General features: G+C 64.7%; 2 protein-coding genes and 1 long non-coding RNA gene across 7 annotated transcripts in view; 1 reads left to right on the top strand and 2 right to left on the bottom strand.

Moving 5' to 3' along the window:
* Positions 1 to 74: 74 nt before the first annotated feature.
* On the bottom strand, positions 75 to 6378 carry KLHL17 (kelch like family member 17). 5 transcript variants are annotated; one of them, XM_059138282.1, is made up of 12 exons: positions 6102 to 6378; positions 4992 to 5251; positions 4783 to 4904; positions 4403 to 4624; positions 3808 to 3924; positions 3395 to 3608; positions 2930 to 3074; positions 2678 to 2845; positions 2165 to 2253; positions 1984 to 2057; positions 1598 to 1779; positions 75 to 989 (listed from the first exon to the last, which is right to left on the bottom strand). In XM_059138282.1, the coding sequence occupies exons 1-12, from the start codon at positions 6221 to 6223 to the stop codon at positions 761 to 763; spliced, it is 1944 nt and encodes a 647-aa protein (XP_058994265.1). In that variant the 5' UTR covers positions 6224 to 6378; the 3' UTR covers positions 75 to 760. The 5 variants fall into 5 exon arrangements, 4 of the variants coding, with proteins under 4 accessions (XP_058994265.1, XP_058994266.1, XP_058994267.1 ...); XM_059138283.1 differs by having other exon boundaries at positions 1652 to 1779; XR_009345563.1 differs by lacking the exon at positions 1598 to 1779 and adding an exon at positions 1780 to 1902 and having other exon boundaries at positions 867 to 989.
* LOC131810389 (uncharacterized) lies at positions 1110 to 1591 on the bottom strand. The gene is made up of 3 exons (XR_009345564.1): positions 1453 to 1591; positions 1194 to 1416; positions 1110 to 1126 (listed from the first exon to the last, which is right to left on the bottom strand). It is a non-coding gene; the product is annotated as an uncharacterized LOC131810389 (long non-coding RNA).
* Positions 6379 to 6429: 51 nt separating the features above from the next.
* The window catches only part of NOC2L (NOC2 like nucleolar associated transcriptional repressor), a 14092-nt gene continuing 4088 nt past the window's right edge, over positions 6430 to 16433 (top strand). Inside the window, exons 1-14 of the mRNA XM_059138277.1 lie at positions 6430 to 6558; positions 7431 to 7798; positions 7948 to 8127; positions 9192 to 9366; positions 9453 to 9572; positions 10234 to 10354; positions 10440 to 10530; positions 11420 to 11498; positions 11607 to 11717; positions 12087 to 12200; positions 12904 to 13092; positions 13341 to 13480; positions 14414 to 14525; positions 16117 to 16230. Of these exons, the coding sequence (XP_058994260.1) occupies positions 7767 to 7798; positions 7948 to 8127; positions 9192 to 9366; positions 9453 to 9572; positions 10234 to 10354; positions 10440 to 10530; positions 11420 to 11498; positions 11607 to 11717; positions 12087 to 12200; positions 12904 to 13092; positions 13341 to 13480; positions 14414 to 14525; positions 16117 to 16230 (1578 nt within the window). The 5' untranslated portion in view covers positions 6430 to 6558; positions 7431 to 7766. The remainder of the gene's footprint in view (positions 6559 to 7430; positions 7799 to 7947; positions 8128 to 9191; positions 9367 to 9452; positions 9573 to 10233; positions 10355 to 10439; positions 10531 to 11419; positions 11499 to 11606; positions 11718 to 12086; positions 12201 to 12903; positions 13093 to 13340; positions 13481 to 14413; positions 14526 to 16116; positions 16231 to 16433) is intronic.

Below are 16433 nucleotides of genomic sequence, written 5' to 3'. Positions count from 1 at the left end.
TCCCCAGGCCCTCCTGGTCACCCCAGATAAGACCCCAAAGGGTGGAGATGTACACTCAGCCTGAAGGCCACAGAGCCCGAGAAACATGTTTATTGTTCAAGTTGGCTCATATTGCTGTGTGGGGTCTGGGGCACACTGTGCTCAGCTCAGTGCAGGATCCAGAAGACACACCATGCCCACGAGAAGGAAGCTTGCATCATGCCCTTCTTGGGAGTGTGCCTGGCTGGGCAAGGTAGGAGAGGCGTGCAAAGCCCAGGCTGGAAGGGTCTGCACCTGCTCAGAAACCGCCCCCCACCCCTGCAACCCTGGCCTGCTGCTCTGCACCTGCCCCCCAGTCCCTCCAGGTCTAGAGTCTGAGCTCACCTCTGACCCATCCGCAATCCAAGTGTCCACCCCCACTGCTTGTTGGTACCCCCAGGGGGGCAGGACACCTGGGAAGGCAGCTTGGTCCCAGAGACACAGGACACGTCAAGGGGAAACGTGTGAACTAGTAGGCGCTGCGCGGTTCACCGACCGATAAATAATAAATAGATAAATAAACTAGAAGTAAACGGCGCACACGCACGCACACGCACACACACTGAGCAGTGAATACAGAAGTGGCCGGCCTCGACGCAGAGACAAGGACAGACAGGGCAGGACCTTCCTGGTGGGGGCCGAGCACCCCGCCCCCGACACGCGAGGTGCTGGGGCCGCCCTGTGGAGCTTAAGGCATGTGGGAGGCCGCGGGGCCGGGCCTCTGGGCAGTCCGCGCCGCGGGTCAGAGGCTGGTGGACGACACGGACAGCGTGGGCGAGGAGGGCGGCGGGAAGTTGAGCAGCTCGAGCACTGCCACGCCCACGCTGCTGCGCCGCGTGAACATGCAGGACGCGGCCACCCACTTGTTGGTCCTCGGGTTGTACTTCTCGATGGAGTTGAGGCTGGAGCTGCCATCGTTGCCCCCCACGGCATAGAGCCAGCCGTCCATGGACACCAGGTCGTGCGTACTCCTGGGGGTGCGGTGGGGGCGGGGAGGGGGGAGGTGAGCGGCAGGCGGAGAACTGCTCTCAGAGCCTCCCGGGAGCCAGGGGAGGAGCCCCCGGGGGCGGGGCGGGGCGCTGGGTGGGACCGGGAGCTGGGCGGGGCCCTGACGCTGGGTGGAACCGGAGCTGGGCGGGACTGGGAGCTGGGCGGGCCCTGGTGCTGGGCGGGACTGGGAGCTGGGTGGAACCGGAGCTGGGCGGGGCCCTGGCGCTGGGTGGGGCCGGGAGCTGGGCGGGGCCCTGACGCTGGGTGGAACCGGAGCTGGGCGGGACTGGGGAGCTGGGCGAGGCCCTGACGCTGGGTGGAACCGGAGCTGGGCGGGGCCCTGACGCTGGGTGGAACCGGAGCTGGGCGGGACAGGGGAGCTGGGCGGGGCCCTGGCGCTGGGCGGGACTGGGAGCTGGGCGGGACCGGGGAGCTGGGCGGGACCGGGGAGCTGGGCGGGATGTGTACATGGATAGGAGGCGTGGACACAGTACTCTGGCAAGAGGCTTCAAGGCAGACCTGGGAATCTGGGGGGGGGGCAGTGGTGACAGGGGGACACTCCGGGCCTGTGCGGGAGGGGCCAGCGCACCTTCGGATGTTCATGGGGGCCACGCTCTCCCAGGCACCGGCCTTAGGGCTGTACCTCTCCACAGAGTTGAGGCAGCTGGTGCCGTCGTTGCCGCCAGCCACGTAGAGGGCCCCCTCCAGCACCGCCACCCCTGCTGAGCTTCGTCGGCTCAACATGGAGGCCACGGGGGTCCATGCATTTACCTGCGGTTGAGGGGACCAGCTGGGGGCAGACCCGTCACCGGCCTCCCTCCTCCTCCACAGTCCAAGGACCCTCTTCTAGGACCGGGTGTCTGTGCGACGGGGTGGACCTAGAGGGCTGGTCATCTGGGTGATGTGGGTGTTCGGAGTGAGGACCTCAAGTCGCTCTTGGAAAGGGAGATTCATGGGCTGGGGGGTGTTTCCTACCTGGGGCTCATACTTCTCCACAGTTGCCAGGTGTGACGAACTGTCGTAACCACCCACAGCGTACAGGTTCCCATCTGCAGAGAGTCAACGTGCCCGTGGTGTGCCTGCTATGTGTGGGGTCCCCAGGGTGGGGCAGGTGGGGGTGGGGTGGACACTACACAGAGCAGGCCCTGTCACCCACCAAGCATGGCCACACGCACGTATCGCCTCCGGGTGCTCATGGCAGCGATGGACGTCCATGTTCCCGTCAGAGGGTCATAGCGTTCAGCACTGTGGACACCAGGCCTGCCGCTGACCTTGAGCAGTGGCAGAAAGGCTGCCCTGGTCCCAGGACCTGCCCTCTCCCACGGAATGATTAAAATCCCATCCTAGGCAGTCACAGAGACTGATCCCAGAATCCCACCAGAGCAAGTAGCAGGCCCTCTGGGTGGGGACAGGGGCCCCTAGCTGGCCGCCTGCATGATCCTGGGCACGTGTCCATGGAGCCCAGCCCCTAGGCTGGGGGAAGAACTTGAGAGGAAAAGAAGGGGCAGCTGGGCTGGTGCAGATGGAGAGACCCAGGGTGCCCTGGTGACTTGAGTCAGGGTGGATCCCTCTTTGCTCCCTCCAGGCATGATCTCTGCAGTCCTGATGCAGCCATACCTGCAGCCGAACCAACCCCAAGAGGCCACCCGGCCCTGACCCCGGCCACTACCTGTTGAGGCAGGAGGCCCCATCGTAGCCACCAGCTGCATACAGGAGCCCGTGCAGGGCAGCCACACCCAGGCAGCTGCGCCTCGTGCCCATGGACACCTCAGGCTGCCAGGTGTTGGTCACAGGGTCGTACGACTCTACGGTGGCCAGGTCTGAAGTCCCATCGTAACTAGGGGAGGGGTCCGCTGCCGGTCAGGACTGGCCCAGTGGGCATATGCTAAGCCCCTGACCCAAAACCAGTGTCCACACTTACCCACCCACAGCATATAGCCGGTTCCCAACTGCTGCCACGCCCACCCGGGCCCGGCGCGTGGACATGGAGGCCACCACGTGCCAGCGGTCAGTGCGTGTGTCATATGCTTCACAGTCTCCATGGATGGCGAACAGGCTCCCACCACCTAGGAAGGGGGAAGTGACGGGGCAGGACAAGGGACCCAGGGAGGCAACGGCTGGGCATCTCTAGCGCAGCTCAAGGTCAAGAGTACGGGGGCTCCAAGGGTGGGTAGGGATGAGGATCGGTGAGTGGGTCATACCGCACGGGGTCCTCCACAGGCGAACAGAGGAGCAGGTGTGGGGTGGGTACAGGATGTGACCAGCGCGGTATGAGGTAGGCTTGTGCTGGGCTCAGGGACAGAAGCACAGGTCAGGGATGGGAGAGGAGAGGGAGGGCATGTGGGGGAGGGTCCTGGACCCGAGGGGACCAGGCAGGTGAACATACCCACGGCGAAGAGCACGGAGCCGGCGCCCTCACAGCGCCGGGGCCGCGTACGGCTGGTGCCCAGAACGCCCCTTTGCTCAGGCAGCAGGTGGAATTTGAGGGCCTCGATAAGCAGGTCCTTGCAGTCAGGATGGTGCCTCACCAGGCTCTCAGCATCCACATGGCCCAGCAGGAAGTCCCGGCTCAGCAGGGGCAGGCGCACACACTTCATGAGCTGGGACGCAGGGGTGCCACGGTCAGGCGGCAGGCCCCAGGGAAGAGCTCCCCCTCAGACGTGCTGGCTCTTCTTGAAAACGTCTCTGCATCACTCCTGTGAGGGGGTCTCTGTACACAGCAGACCCCAGGGGCACCCAGGTCCTCAGCCGCTATGTGTCCCCTTCTAAGCACAGTGGACCCCTAGGTGCTGGCCTCACCCTTGGCACATGCTGTCTCCGAGCGTCCACATCATGTTTGACCCAGCTCAGGACGGCACGGTAGACGTCCTCCTCTGAAGGCACGTTCAGGCTGTCACTAGAGACCAGTTCCAGCACCTAGGGGTGGGGACCCTCAGACCTGAGATCTAGGGAGGACTTTGGGGGCCCATGGAGCCCTGAAGGTACCCGGGAGGGAGAGTCCAATGGGGAGGCCAGTGTTCCTACAAGAAGGGACCAAGCAGGGTCAGGAGCCACAGACTCGGTTCCCATGGGCCCAGGCTCGGAACAATGCTAGGGATGCAGACCCAGGGCCTACAGGCTGTAGGCAGGGATGTGGTCAGAGGAGGATGAGATCTGAAGTCAAAAATTGCAGGTTTGGGTGGGTCAGAAGAAGGGGGTGTGGTGGGGGTGGGGTGGGGAGAGGGCAGGGGATGGGTAGTGAGGCTGGAATGCGGGTCAGAGGCTGGAAATAAGGGTTGGGGGGCAAAGGGCCAGGTCCGAAGGGCCAAGATGAAGGAAGCCAGGAGTCCTGGGGCTGGGGCCAGGGTCTAGGGACTGGGTCAGGGTCGAGGCGGTGCCCCCGCTGGCACGTTACCTGCTTTAGTGGCAACAGCATGAACTCCTCGGTCTTGGCCACATCCACAAAGTGCTGCAGCACGTACCTGTGTGCGGCCTTGAGCAGGTCGCTGCATGAGTGCGTGTCAGCAAAGCCCCGGATGCCCAGACAGTTGGAGGGGTCGAGCTGACTCAGCAGGAACTTGCAGCAGGCGTCACGGACGCCATTCAGCTGCAGGAGGCTGGCAGCTGGGAGCAGAGTCTGTGGGGGGACACGAGAGAGAGAGAGAGCAGGGGAGCAGGGACAAGAAAACGGGCCACGAGGGACTGAGGGAGAGGCACAGGGAAACACCAGGAGCTGAGGCACAGGGGCCCAGCGGAGCTGTGTGAGGGATTGAGAGAGGGACCAGGCAGCCTCACCTGCACGTTGCCTTCGCCCACCACAATCTCAGCCGTGTACGCAAACTGCACCAGCTGGTCCAAGGCCTGAGGGTCAATGTCATGCAATGTCACGTGCGTCTGGCGGCTCTCACTCATCTCATCTGTGGGGACAGAGGGTCAGGCTGGTCCCTGCCCGGCGAGATCTGCAGAGCCCCCCGAGTGCCCAGACTGCATGTGGGGGTACTTGCTTGTGAACATGGCGTGGAAGTAGGGACTGCAGGAGGCAAGCACCACCTTGTGTGCTCGGATCTCCTTGGCCGCCACGTGCAGGACGATGTCACACAGGAGGCCACGCTGCCGCATGCGGCTCATGGCCACGAAGGCATCGTGGTAGTGCCGCTTGGAGTTGTGGGACACGGTGTGGCCCTCACGGCTCAGCAGCTGCACTGCACCCTCCATTGGAGCCGTGGCCCGGGCCTGGCGAGGACGCGCGCGCTCTGCCTCCGGGCTACAGACGGGCAGGGCCAGGTCAGACGCCCGCTGCGGGGAGCTGCTCACCCACCCCTGACACTGCAGCAGGGCGAGGGCACCAAGGTGGCAGCCCCCTCCCTGACAGCCCCTACCTGGCTTCCATCAGGAACCACCCCCCTTCTCCTTCACATACAGGGAGCCTCCCTAGAAGTGCAGCAAAGCTGCCCCACACCTGCTCCTCCGCTGAGGTCCAGTCGCACCCGATGCCAGCGCTGGCCCTAGCAGCTTCCTCTGCCAGGATACCTTCTGGCACCATACTCCCCTCTGCCCAGGTGTCCCCACAGAGTAGCCCGTCTCTGCCCCTAACTTGTAAGGACCAAGTTCCCTTCGCCCTCTTTGGGTCCAGGCGCTCCTCTGTCACTGGCCGCCCTTCCCCTTCCCCATCAGAGTCCAGTGTCCTCAGCACGGGCTGGGCACACAGGATGTGCACCAAGCGCGACTGGCTAAGGCTTCAGAACAGCTCTGAAGACGGCCCCTATGCCACCAGCAGGCCGAGCCTCACCCGACCCTCCCCAGCGGCTCCACCTGCCACCCCCCCATCCTGCAGATAAGTCGCCCAAGTCTGAGCGGCGCAGCCGGAATTCAAGGGCGGCGGGAGAGGACGGCGCCTCCGGGAAGCAGCCACTTTTGCGCGCCCGGTCCCACGTCGCTGCGTGCGCGACAAACGGGGGGAGTTGCACCTCTAGGGGCGGGCCGAGCCTGCGGGGCGCCGAGGCCGCCTCCTCCGGGCAGCCAGCCAGGGTGGGCGCACGCCCCTCCTCGTCGCCCTCCCGGGCCCACTCAGCCCCTGGTCTGGCGCACGGTCCCCAGGCCCTCGGCCCACTTACGCCGGCGGCTGCGGCTGCGGCTGCGGCGGCGGCGGCTGCGGCGGCGCCTCCGGCCCAGGCCCCGGGCTGCCGTGCTCCGGGCTTTGCGTCCTGCCAGCCGGGCGCTCGCTGCGCGGCTGCATGGGCTCGGCTGCCGGACCCGCCGCGACCCGCGGAGAACGCGCAGACGGACGGACTTAGGACTGCCGGAGGGCTGCTAGGCGGTGGCGGCCGGCTCTGCGTCCCTCGCTCCCGCCGCCCGCCCGCAGCCGCTGTTTCTCGGCGCCGCCCGCCCCGCCTCCCGCGCTGCCCGCGTCTTCGCGGACGGAACGCAGCGCGGCAATCCTCCCAGTCCGCGTCCGGGCGCCCCGCCCGCTCTCTCCTCCGGGAAGCCCCCGCGGCCCCGCCCGCCGCCTACATCGGAGAAGCCACCCCGACCGTCCATCCCCCGCCAGTTCCTTTAAGAAGCCCCGTCCCCGTAAGCACTCTGGACGGCCCTGCTGCCCTTGGGGCCTGTGGCACCGTTCTGCCTGCCCCCGTTGTGACCCCAGGCAGGCCAGTTTGCCCGGCCGGCCTTTGCTGGGTTCGCTCCGTGAACCCCTACAAGTACCAGGCCTGGGACTGGGCGCCAGCGGCGGGGGTGGGGGGGGCGGGGGCGCAGGGCCCGGGGGATCTGCCAGGAGTCACGCCTGCTCCCTAGAAGCCCGCGGGATCGGGCGTTCCAGGCCCACACACTCTGGCCCTTTAGGGGGCGGGGATAGGAGGGCACCGTGTGGTTCTCCCGCCCCTTCTGCAAAGCAGTCTTCCGGACTCTGGGCTTCTGGACCCGCCTTCACACAGGCGGGGCAGGGAAGAGTGGCCGCTCCCTCCCAGCCCACACTGTGGACTTAGGCAAATTCCCGGCGGAGGACTCGGAGGACCCAAGTATCAGGCGCAGTACTTCCCGTTCGATTTGGCCAAACGGGCTTCAGTAACAGCTCCGGGATCTGTCCACTGTCCCCCACCCCCGCCGTGGCCTGTCCAGTGAAGCAGAAGCGACTCTTATCATTCTGACCCTCATTCGATGCAGGCGAGACTGGCCTGGTCATCAGAGCGTCATTTTTTCCCGGCGAATTGCCCACCTACGCGGCTAGTAGCCCGCTTTTCCTGCGAAACTGGGCTCTTTATTATTGATTCGTGAGAGCTCTTTGCATAGGAGTCTTGTCTGTCAAGTGTCTTCCCCGGGGTGCATTTCGTCCGGCGCCTGTGCATTGACCCCCTTCCAGGCACGTGCTTCTGGAGCTCTGGGGAGGCTGTGGGCAGCAGGGGAGAGGATGCCCCAGGTCCTGGGCCTCGTCTTCCCTGGGGCAGGTGATGTGCGAGCAGCCGGCCAGCGTTCCATCCCGTGCAGTCCTGCCCGACTTTCGAGATCGACAGCCCGACACTCAGCAATGTGTGCGGGAGCCGTGACTGAGTCCGGCCTGCGCCGTTAGCGTCCATCCGGCCGGCCATCCTGGGAGCCCGGAGCGCCGAGGATGTGAACTTGCCCTCCCGCCTGGATGCCACCGGAGCCTCGGTTGGAGAAACTCAGAGCCACCGGTGGGGCGCGGCGGGGCGGGGCCGAGGGCGGGGCCGGCCCGGAGGAAGTGCGGCTGCCGGACGGCATTCTGGGGCCGGAAGTGGGGCGCACGCTGCGGGCGGGCGGCGATGGCGGCGGCGGCGGCGCGGGCCGGCAAGCGGTGAGTTGGGGGTCCGAGGGCCGACTGGGTCCGCCGGTGCCTCCCGGAGCGTCTCTGTGTCCCCGGCGCGGCTAGGCTGGGCGGGCCGGGCCGGCGGGGAGGCCTGACCCGGCCGGCGGGGAGGCCTGACCCGGCGGCCGCCACCGCAGGCGCCTGGCGGAGCTGACAGTGGACGAGTTCTTGGCTTCGGGCTTCGAGTCCGAGTCGGAGTCCGAGTCCGAGTCCGAGTCCGAGTCCGAAGGAGCCGCGGGAGCCGCGGGAGCCGGGACGCGGGCGGTGCGTGGAGCCGACCGGAGACGGGATGGGCCGGCCGGGAGCCCCTCGTCCAGGTGAGGGGAGCGTCCCCCGCGGGTCGTGCGTGAGGCCAAACCCTCTCCCTGTCCGGGCCCGTCGCGCGGGTGGGGACCGGGGGCCGCGACCCCGCGCCGGTCCCCGCGCTCGTTCGTTCCTGCAGCGCTTGCCGTGACGAGCCTCCTTCCACTCCCCTGTGTGCTCGGGCCTCCCCCTCGTGGAGACCCGTCAGTCCCCGCTTGGCCCGGAGACAGGCGGCGGGAGGGAGCGGGGAGCCCGGGCGGGACTCGATCCCAGGGCGCTGGGGCCGTGGCCTGAGCCCAGGGCAGACGCTTCACCGACGGAGCCCCCAGCGCCCGACGGCCCGTATTTTGGGCGCTCCCTGGTGCGTCCCGAAAGGGTCCCTTTCCGGCCTGGAAGAGGTTCGGCAGCCCGGGGGAAGCGGGGCCGGGTTAGGCCAGAAAACGAAGTGGGGCCGAGGGCCAGGAAGCCGGGGTGAGAGAGCTAGGGAGGAGGGGCGCGGCCCCTGTTGCTGGTGGTGCAGAAGGACCCTTGGGCAGCGGGTCAGTGGACAGAGACCCGAGGGAGGAGGCCACCAGCCGGGGGAAGGACGCTGTGGTGTTTCAGGGATTGAGAGCGGCGGAGCTGCCGAGGTGGGGGGCAAGCCTTACGAAGGACCGGTGACCGGGAGAGTGGAAGGTGGCCCTGGGGAAGGGCCGGTGCTGGCTAGGGAGAGGGGCGTCTCTCACTGAGAGCCTGCGGAGGTCGGGTCCCTGATGCGGGAGGTGGAGGGTGGGCAGAGGAGTCCGGGAGAATCTCGGGTGTGGGGTCGGCGTTGGGTGGGACGTGCAGGTGTTGGAGCCGTACAGAGAGGCTGTCGGACGTGTGCATCCAGAGTTTAGGGGCGAGGGCATCTGCTGAGGGCGCGACCCTGGAAACTGCCCTGCGTTGGCTGTCCGCAGCCCTGGTGGAGGGAGCCGTCCGGGCCCCGCAGCTTCTCTGTGGAGGCTGGCAAGCTTCCAGTGTGGAGGCCAAGAGGCCTCTGCCCCCACCCCTGTGGGCTGCGCCGGTCTGTTGTGCCTGATGACCCCCACCTCCTTAGCCGGCATAAAGGTCGAGCATCTGAGCATAAGGACCAGCTCTCTCGGCTGAAGGACAGAGACCCCGAGTTCTACAAGTTCCTGCAGGAGAACGACCAGAGCCTGCTGGACTTCAGTGACTCAGACAGCGCGGAGGACGAAGAGGGCCAGCTCCACTCCCTGCCGGACACGCTGGAAGTGAGGGCCTAGGCCCGACGGGTGGGGGCAGGGGCACACTCAGGGCCCCTGCCCCTTGCTCTAGCCTGGCCCTCTGTCTGGTACAGGAAGCCAGCGAGGAGGAAGATGCGGGGGAGGGTGGGACCCCCCGCGGACTGAAGGGGAAGAAGCGGGATTCTGCTCCTGTGACCCTCGCCATGGTTGACGGATGGAAGCAGGCGGCGAAGGTGAGGCGCGGCATGGGGAGGGCCTTTGGACACTCCCGCCACCTGCTTTAAGAGGAGTCTACCCTGGCCTCGTTGCAGTGACTCGGATCTGTGCAGTCGGGAGGGTGGAGGGGGGGGCCTTCTCCGAGCACTGGCCCTGGAGTCCTCCTTAGCACATGTCCTTACACTGAGAGGCTCCAGGATCGCGCTCTGTCCTTCGGTCAGAGATCCTGGGGGCGCTTCTGCTTTCTGCCCCTCAGCTTCCCTCTCAGGTGCTCCCCGGTGCTGAAGGCCACTGCGGGCAGGACACACTCGGTGCCTTTGTCGGTCATTGGAGCCAGAGCCCTTCTTCAAGGCGTTTGCATTGGTTTCTGTGGGGAAAGGAAAGGGCAGAGGGAGAGTTCTGGAAACCACCTGTCACAGGTTGCCGCCCAGATCTCGGACCCTCAGCCTCTCCCCTCTCCCTCTGACCCTGAGCCAGGCTCGCTTCCCTTCCAGGAACGTTTTGGACTCCTCTCTCTGTTCCCTGCGTGTGTCTCCATAACAGCTGCTGCTCCACGTCTCAGAGTGTGGGCAGGGGGCACCTTTCTCTTTCAGAGCAGGTTTCTCTGGTTGCCTCATGCTCTGTCTGACATGGCTGACCCCACCCCCCCGACATTTTGGGTCCTCTTAACCCCTTTAGCATCACCTTACTCCAAAGCTGTTCCACGAAGTCGTGCAGGCGTTCCGAGCTGCTGTGGCCACCACCCAAGGAGACCAGGAAGGTGCCGAGACCAGCAGGTTCCAGGTCACGGACAGTGCTGGTGAGCTGGACGAGGGGATGCGGGATACCGGCCCCGTGTTCCGCCTTCTGTACTGTGAATGGCATCTGTGGTCCCCTCGTCGTAGTGTTCAACGCCCTGGTCACCTTCTGCATCCGCGATCTCTTTGGCTGTCTCCAGAAGCTGCTGTTTGGAAAAGTCCCGAAGGCCAGCAGCAGGTGAAGGGAAGAGGGAGGTAGGGAGGTGAGGTCAGGCCCCGCGCTGGGGAAGGCAGAGGCCTTGTGCTCTGCGGGTCCTCTCTAGACCCCGCCAGGACAGAGCGGTGTTGAATGAGCATGGAGCCGGGCCCGTTGCCGCGTTCCTGGGAGAGGCCGGGCGCGCGGGCCGGTTGGGCGGCTCTGCTCTCCTTTCTTTCTTTTTTCTAAGAAGCACGTCCTCTACCCAGAAGGTTTTAGGGGCCCGAGTGCGCGCTTGGCTTCACGCCACTGGTTTTCTAGGTCGGGATTCTCTCTAATGAGTGTCTTTTCCACTCCTTCGCTGTGTGGTTGGGGAGGTGTCTGTGCCCACATAGGTCGGTGCCTTTCACAGCTGAGTTTCAGAACCTTAAATCCCATGTTAGAGGAGACTGAGGAGGCGAGGCTGTGAAGTCTTCAGTGAGAGAGAACAGCCGCAGACCTTTGGCAAAAGGGGAGGCCCACTGGCCTGGGAGGGCCGTGCAGCCACGTGCCTAGGAGGTAGTGAGGGCCTGAAGGGTCAGACTATCCCCAGACACCAGGAAGAAGGCTCCAGGGAAGGGTCCTGCGTGACCTTCTGAAAGGGAGGCTTGGGGCGGTGGCGGACCTGGAGACAGGGTTATTTGGGTCTGCTGGAAGTTGCCAGGGTGAGACTCGTGACCAGGATGGCGCAGCTTTGTGGAGGTGGCCCTGGGAGAAGGGGGCAAGGAAGCTGACAGACAGGTGGGGTGGGGCTGGTGCTGGCCAGGTATGGACTCTTGCGTGAAGGGGGCCGCCGCATGGGGAGAGCCGTCACCGGGAAGGGGGGTGGGTTTGGGGAGAAAGTGCATTGTGGGGGTTCACTCAGACGGCTGTGGGTTTGGTCTCTCTGTAGGGTGCTGCACCCATCTGGCAGCCCACTGTGGGGCAAGCTCCGGCTGGACATCAAGGTTTACCTGAGTTCAGTTATACAGGTGTGGTTCCAGAGGGGAGAGGGCCTGCTGTGCTCCACGGGGCCAGTCCTTCCTTGTTTCCCAGATGGGCGTGGGCTGGGGGCCTCACGGCATCTCCCGCTTCCCCAGCTGGTGGCCTGCGTGGCCGAAGCGACAGTGGCAGCTGCCGTGCTACAGCATGTCAGCAACTCCGTGCCCTACTACTTGACCTTCCCCAAGCAGTGCCGCCTGCTGCTCAAGGTCAGCCAGGGTGGTGGGGGTGCGCGTCGCTGCCCTTCCAGCGTGCCCCTCTCGTGTGCCCATCCTCACCCTGCCCCCGCTTGGGTTCTGTCTCCGTCCGCTCTTTGCTCCTGGGGCTGCAAAACCAGTCCCATAAGGGGGTGGCTTTCTGACGTTTCTGATGAGAAGCGAAGCAAGATCTACTCTTGCTTTCTCACGTGCTCCCTGGTACTGCCTTCACGGGTTAGGGTTACGTTTTTGTTACCCCCAGGTTGAGTTCTGAGTGGTTCTCTTCTGAGATGCTCTGGGAAGGGCCGTCTCCCAGCAGTGGCCACGGGGCTCTTTGGCTTGGGGAGGCTGGGGCAGGCAGTGACATCTTGCCTTCTGCAGAGGATGGTGGTGCTGTGGAGCACAGGTGAGGAGACGTTGCGTGTCCTGGCCTTCCTGGTCCTCGTCAGGGTCTGCCGGCATAAGAAGGATGTCTTCCTGAGTCCTGTTCTCAAGGTAGTGCGGGCCCAGGGCTTCTGCCTCTTGTGCCCCCGAGTCTGTGTCCATCAGGGTCTAGGTTGGAAGTGCTGGCCTGAGGGCCGGGGAGCTGCCTTTGTGGTTGGCACCCTGTGTTGGCCCTGCGGCTCGGGGCTCACCCACACCGCCGTCCCTGAGAAGTTGGGGAGCGTGGCAGGGATGGGAGTTCTTGAACGCCTGGGGCTCCAAATCGGCTATTCCGCACACCTCTCTCCCTCACTGGGTGTGGAGAGGCCGGGGACCGTGCTGCTTGGCCTCAAGCGGGGATGGCCTGTCCCACGTGGAGCCCCTCTAGAAAGCCCTGTGTAGGCCTGGCACATAGCTGGGGCTCTTCTGCCTCCCTGCTTCCCAGTCCCTCCACGGCGTCCTGCCTCTTCTCAGTGGCTCATGCTGCACTCCCCTTGGCACTCGCCCCCACCTGTAGGGTCCCTCCTCTCGGCACTGTGGACTTTGTTTGAGATTGCTGGCTGAACGGTGTGGAGGCTGAGCAGCAGTAGGGGGCCCAAGGGGCAGGCTGTGTGTAGGGGGAGGGGTCTGCAGCAGACATGACCAGACTGTGGCTCCCGCCAAGGCAGCAGCTCTGGGAGAAAGGCCCAGGTGTCTGGTAGTGGCTTGGAGCTGGGCGGTGGGTACCTAGGCCCCTGGGAGCTCAGGTGGTTCCAGCTGGGGTCTTTCCTGGCAGCACATGTATATCACGTACGTGAGGAACTGCAAGTTCACCTCTCCCAGCACCCTTCCGCTCATCGGCTTCATGCAGCGGACCCTGACTGAGCTGCTCGCCCTGGACACTGGCGTCGCCTACCAGCACGCCTTCCTCTACATCCGCCAGCTCGCCATCCACCTGCGCAATGCCATGACCACCCGCAAGAAGGTGTGTGGGTGTGCCTGCGGGGCGGGGGATGGCCCAGCCTGACCCAGCTGAGGGCCTGAGGGCTCCTGGCTTCCAGGAGACGGCCCAGCATGTGTTTGGGATCAGGGCCTTTGCTGGTGGGGGCTTCGGGCATAGGCAGCGGCACGGGGCAGGGGGGCCGAGATCCCGTGCCCCTGGTGGGTGAGGAAGAGCAGGGCCTTGCCAGGAGCCCCACGCTGAGCTGGAGACGGCCCTCGCTCTGTGTGCAGGAGACGTACCAGTCTGTGTACAACTGGCAGTTTGTGCACTGCCTGTGCCTGTGGTGCCGCGCACTCAGCACCCTCTGCCCCCGGGAGGCCCTCCGGCCCTTGGTCTACCCCCTAACCCAGGTGGTGATCGGCTGCATCAAGTGAGTTCTGCTGGGGGCGGTGGCCCTGACGTCGGAGGGAGGCAGCTTTCCGTGGGCTGCTGCGGGGATCGGGCTCGCTACAGGGGAGGCATCCTGGACGGCCAGGAGGAGCTGCTGCTCTGGGAGGGTCTGGGCCATCCCTGGACCCTGGGTCTGTTACTGGGCAGCGCCTGAGGAAGTACGGGGGTGGTGGTGGTGGTGTGGTCTGTGGCCCCGTGTCCCCGTGTCCCCGACTGGTGCGTTCTAGGTGATCTGGGTAGAAAAGGCTAAGTATCCTTGGAGGGAATTTGGTTTTTGGACAGAGCTGGGCTGTGGTTGTGACTCTTGAGTTGTGGTCAGTATCCCGGGCGGATCCTGGAGGAGCTGCAGGAGGCCAGGTGGTTGCCGTTGTTGGCCAGGAGGGGTCGCCCCGGAGCCCCTGAAGGGGGAGCCGTCCAAGCGAGGCGCAGGCCTGCATTAAAATGAAACTAAGTCTGGGGGCGCCTGGGTGGCTCAGTGGGTTAAGCGTCTGCCTTCGGCTCAGGTCGTGGTCTCAGGGCCCTGGGATTGAGCCCTGCATCGGGCTCTCTGCTTGGCGGGGAGCCTGCTTCCCCCTCTCTGCCTGCTTGTGATCTCTCTTTGTCAAATAAATAAATAAAATCTGAAAAAAGAAAAAGACGCTAAGTGAGAAGTCGTGTGGGGTGTTCTCTCACCCGACAACCGAGTGAGGAGGCAGGTCCTTGAGACCAGGATGTCAGTCGGGGGCCTTTTGTCCTGCCGTGTTCTGTGCGGAGGAGTCAGAGGGGCAGGTGTGCCCAACCACCCCGCCAGAAGTGAGGTTAGATCCCAATGGGTGGGAATGCATCATGAGCAGCCAGGCCAGAAGGGGGAGGCTGGTTTGGGGGGTCTCTGAGGCTCAGGCCTCTGCTCACCCCTGCTTTCCTGTGCTCCCAGGCTGGTCCCCACTGCCCGCTTCTACCCCCTGCGCATGCACTGTGTGCGCGCTCTGACGGGGCTCTCGGAGAGCACCGGCACCTTCATCCCAGTGCTGCCCTTCATACTGGAGGTGAGAGGGGGCCGCCACCGGGGACTGGGGGGGGCGGGGTTGTCTGGTGCCTCCGGGCTGTCTTCGGAGGCACCTCTTGCTGTCTCTGGACTGTCCCTTCCAGAGTGCTGGTTTTCTCATTTGTAGAGCAGGTTCTGGGAGGGCATCGCTCTGTGTGGAGCCTGTGTCATGTGCTGGTAGGGGCCCTGGCCGTGAGGACACGGACGGCTGCTCTGCGGGGCTGGCCTGACGGTGCTGGTTTTAGGACACGCTTGGGTCTGTCCAGTCCAGTACAGTGAGCAGGAGAGCTGGGCCAGAAGCCTCGGTCTGATTCCAAAGCTGCGTTTCTTCTCCTGCGCGCTCCTGGGTCCGTTCGTGTGGACGCACACATCTGTGTGTGCACACGTGTGTGTGTCCTTGCATGCCTGCACGCACATGTAGCTCAGGTACCGAAAGGTGGTCTGACTAAAGCCCAGAAGCCCGCTAGGGCTAGGCCTGGACCCACTGTACGCTTAGGACTTCACGTCTCCCTGTTAGAGAGGCCTGAGTGTCCCTCACCGCGAGATGGGCCAGGTTAGTGTCTCAGGGTGGTGTGCTGTGCTCCCAGGGCTGTGTTCTGTGTCTCCTTACCAAGTAGAAGAGAGAAGGGAGCCCCTGAGGGTTCCGACTCGGATTTCTTCCTCTCACAGCTCTTGTACGGACTGACCCCTGCCCCAGCGTGCCGCTCTGCAGGGCACGTCCCTTCACACCCAGGCCTCTCCTTTCCAGAAAAAACACGTCAGGAGGCAGTTTCTGCCCTGCCCTTCCCGGTTGGGTGGGAAGGGGTATCGAGAGCAGCCCCCCCGCCCTGTCCCCACACCACCTCGGGCTGAGCCAGGTTCGAGAGTGCCGGTGTCCCCCCTTGGGAGATGCTGTTACTGCCACAGCTGTGGGTGCTTTTCACCTGGGCTTGCGTTGAGCTCGGCTGGGAACCTTCCCCCCGGCTCCGTGGCATCTTCTGTGTTGGCCACCCACGCCCTTCAGGACAGCATCCTGGATCACTTCTGTGAACGGGCTGTGCGGGGGGCAGGCATGGCTTCCACTCTGCTGCCCCAGGGCACCCTGCAGCCTTCCGTGTTTGGACCCAGGGTGGGCTTCTCCAAGACGCAGAGAGCGATGGATGCAGCTGGTGGTCTCTGTGGAGGATGAAGGAGTGGTGGCGCTCCAGACCTTCATCGGAGATGCTCCTGGGGATGCAGCCCTGGGGTTGGCCCAAGGCCTCGGGGGTGCGGTCAGGGGGAGAACGTTGCGGTGGCCGTGGCTGTGTGCAGGTTCTTTGGTCTCTAGATGTTGATTTTTACAGCTTCTTGGCCTAGTTTTAGGAAGGAGTCGATAGCATGTGTGCGCTCCTGGTCCCGTTCCCTTCAGCCAGAGCCCCAGTCGGGGATAAAGTGATGGCCTCGGAGGCCCGAGTGCTGCATGGCAGGGGGTGTGGGGGCCCGCAGGGCTGGCACTGCATGTGGCTGCCCGTCCCTGGTTCCACATTGGGTCTGTTGTAACCCAGGATATGGGTGGAGTGTGACACAGTGGGGCATGCGGCAGAGCAGGCCGGGCTGATGTGGCCTTGGGATAGGTTTTCCAGCAGGTGGACTTTAACAGGAGGCCAGGGCGCATGAGCTCCAAGCCCATCAACTTCACCGTGATCCTGAAGCTGTCCAAAGTCAACCTGCAGGAGAAGGCGTATCGGGTGAGGCTGGCCTCCTTGGAGGGGCGTGGAGAGATGCCTTGGGTGGGGGTCCCAGCCGGATGGCATAGGGCACTGAGGTCAGTGTGTAGGGTGGCAGGGGTCAGCTGAGTGTGGAGTTCGTGTGGACCTTCCTGGGTCTCTTGGGATGGGAGGGAATGGTGTTCTTGGCCTCAGCCACACTGAGTGTGAGCGTGTGCGCGTGT

Source organism: Mustela lutreola, chromosome 10 (genome assembly GCF_030435805.1).
Source record: "Mustela lutreola isolate mMusLut2 chromosome 10, mMusLut2.pri, whole genome shotgun sequence".
Taxonomy (NCBI): Eukaryota; Metazoa; Chordata; class Mammalia; order Carnivora; family Mustelidae; genus Mustela; species Mustela lutreola.
Note: the sequence above shows the minus strand (reverse complement) of the source record. Positions and strands in the feature narration are given on the sequence as shown.

What these genes read in the sequence shown, in the direction of transcription:
- KLHL17 (XM_059138282.1), bottom strand. Translation starts at nt 6,223, where the DNA reads ATGCAGCCGCGCAGCGAGCGCCCGGCTGGCAGGACGCAAAGCCCGGAG. An exon ending in TGCTGTTGCCACTAAAGCAG is followed by an intron (nt 3,925 to 4,402) that starts GTAACGTGCCAG and finishes CCCCACCCCTAG; the next exon opens with GTGCTGGAACTGGTCTCTAG. An exon ending in GGAGACAGCATGTGCCAAGG is followed by an intron (nt 3,609 to 3,807) that starts GTGAGGCCAGCA and finishes CCTGCGTCCCAG; the next exon opens with CTCATGAAGTGTGTGCGCCT.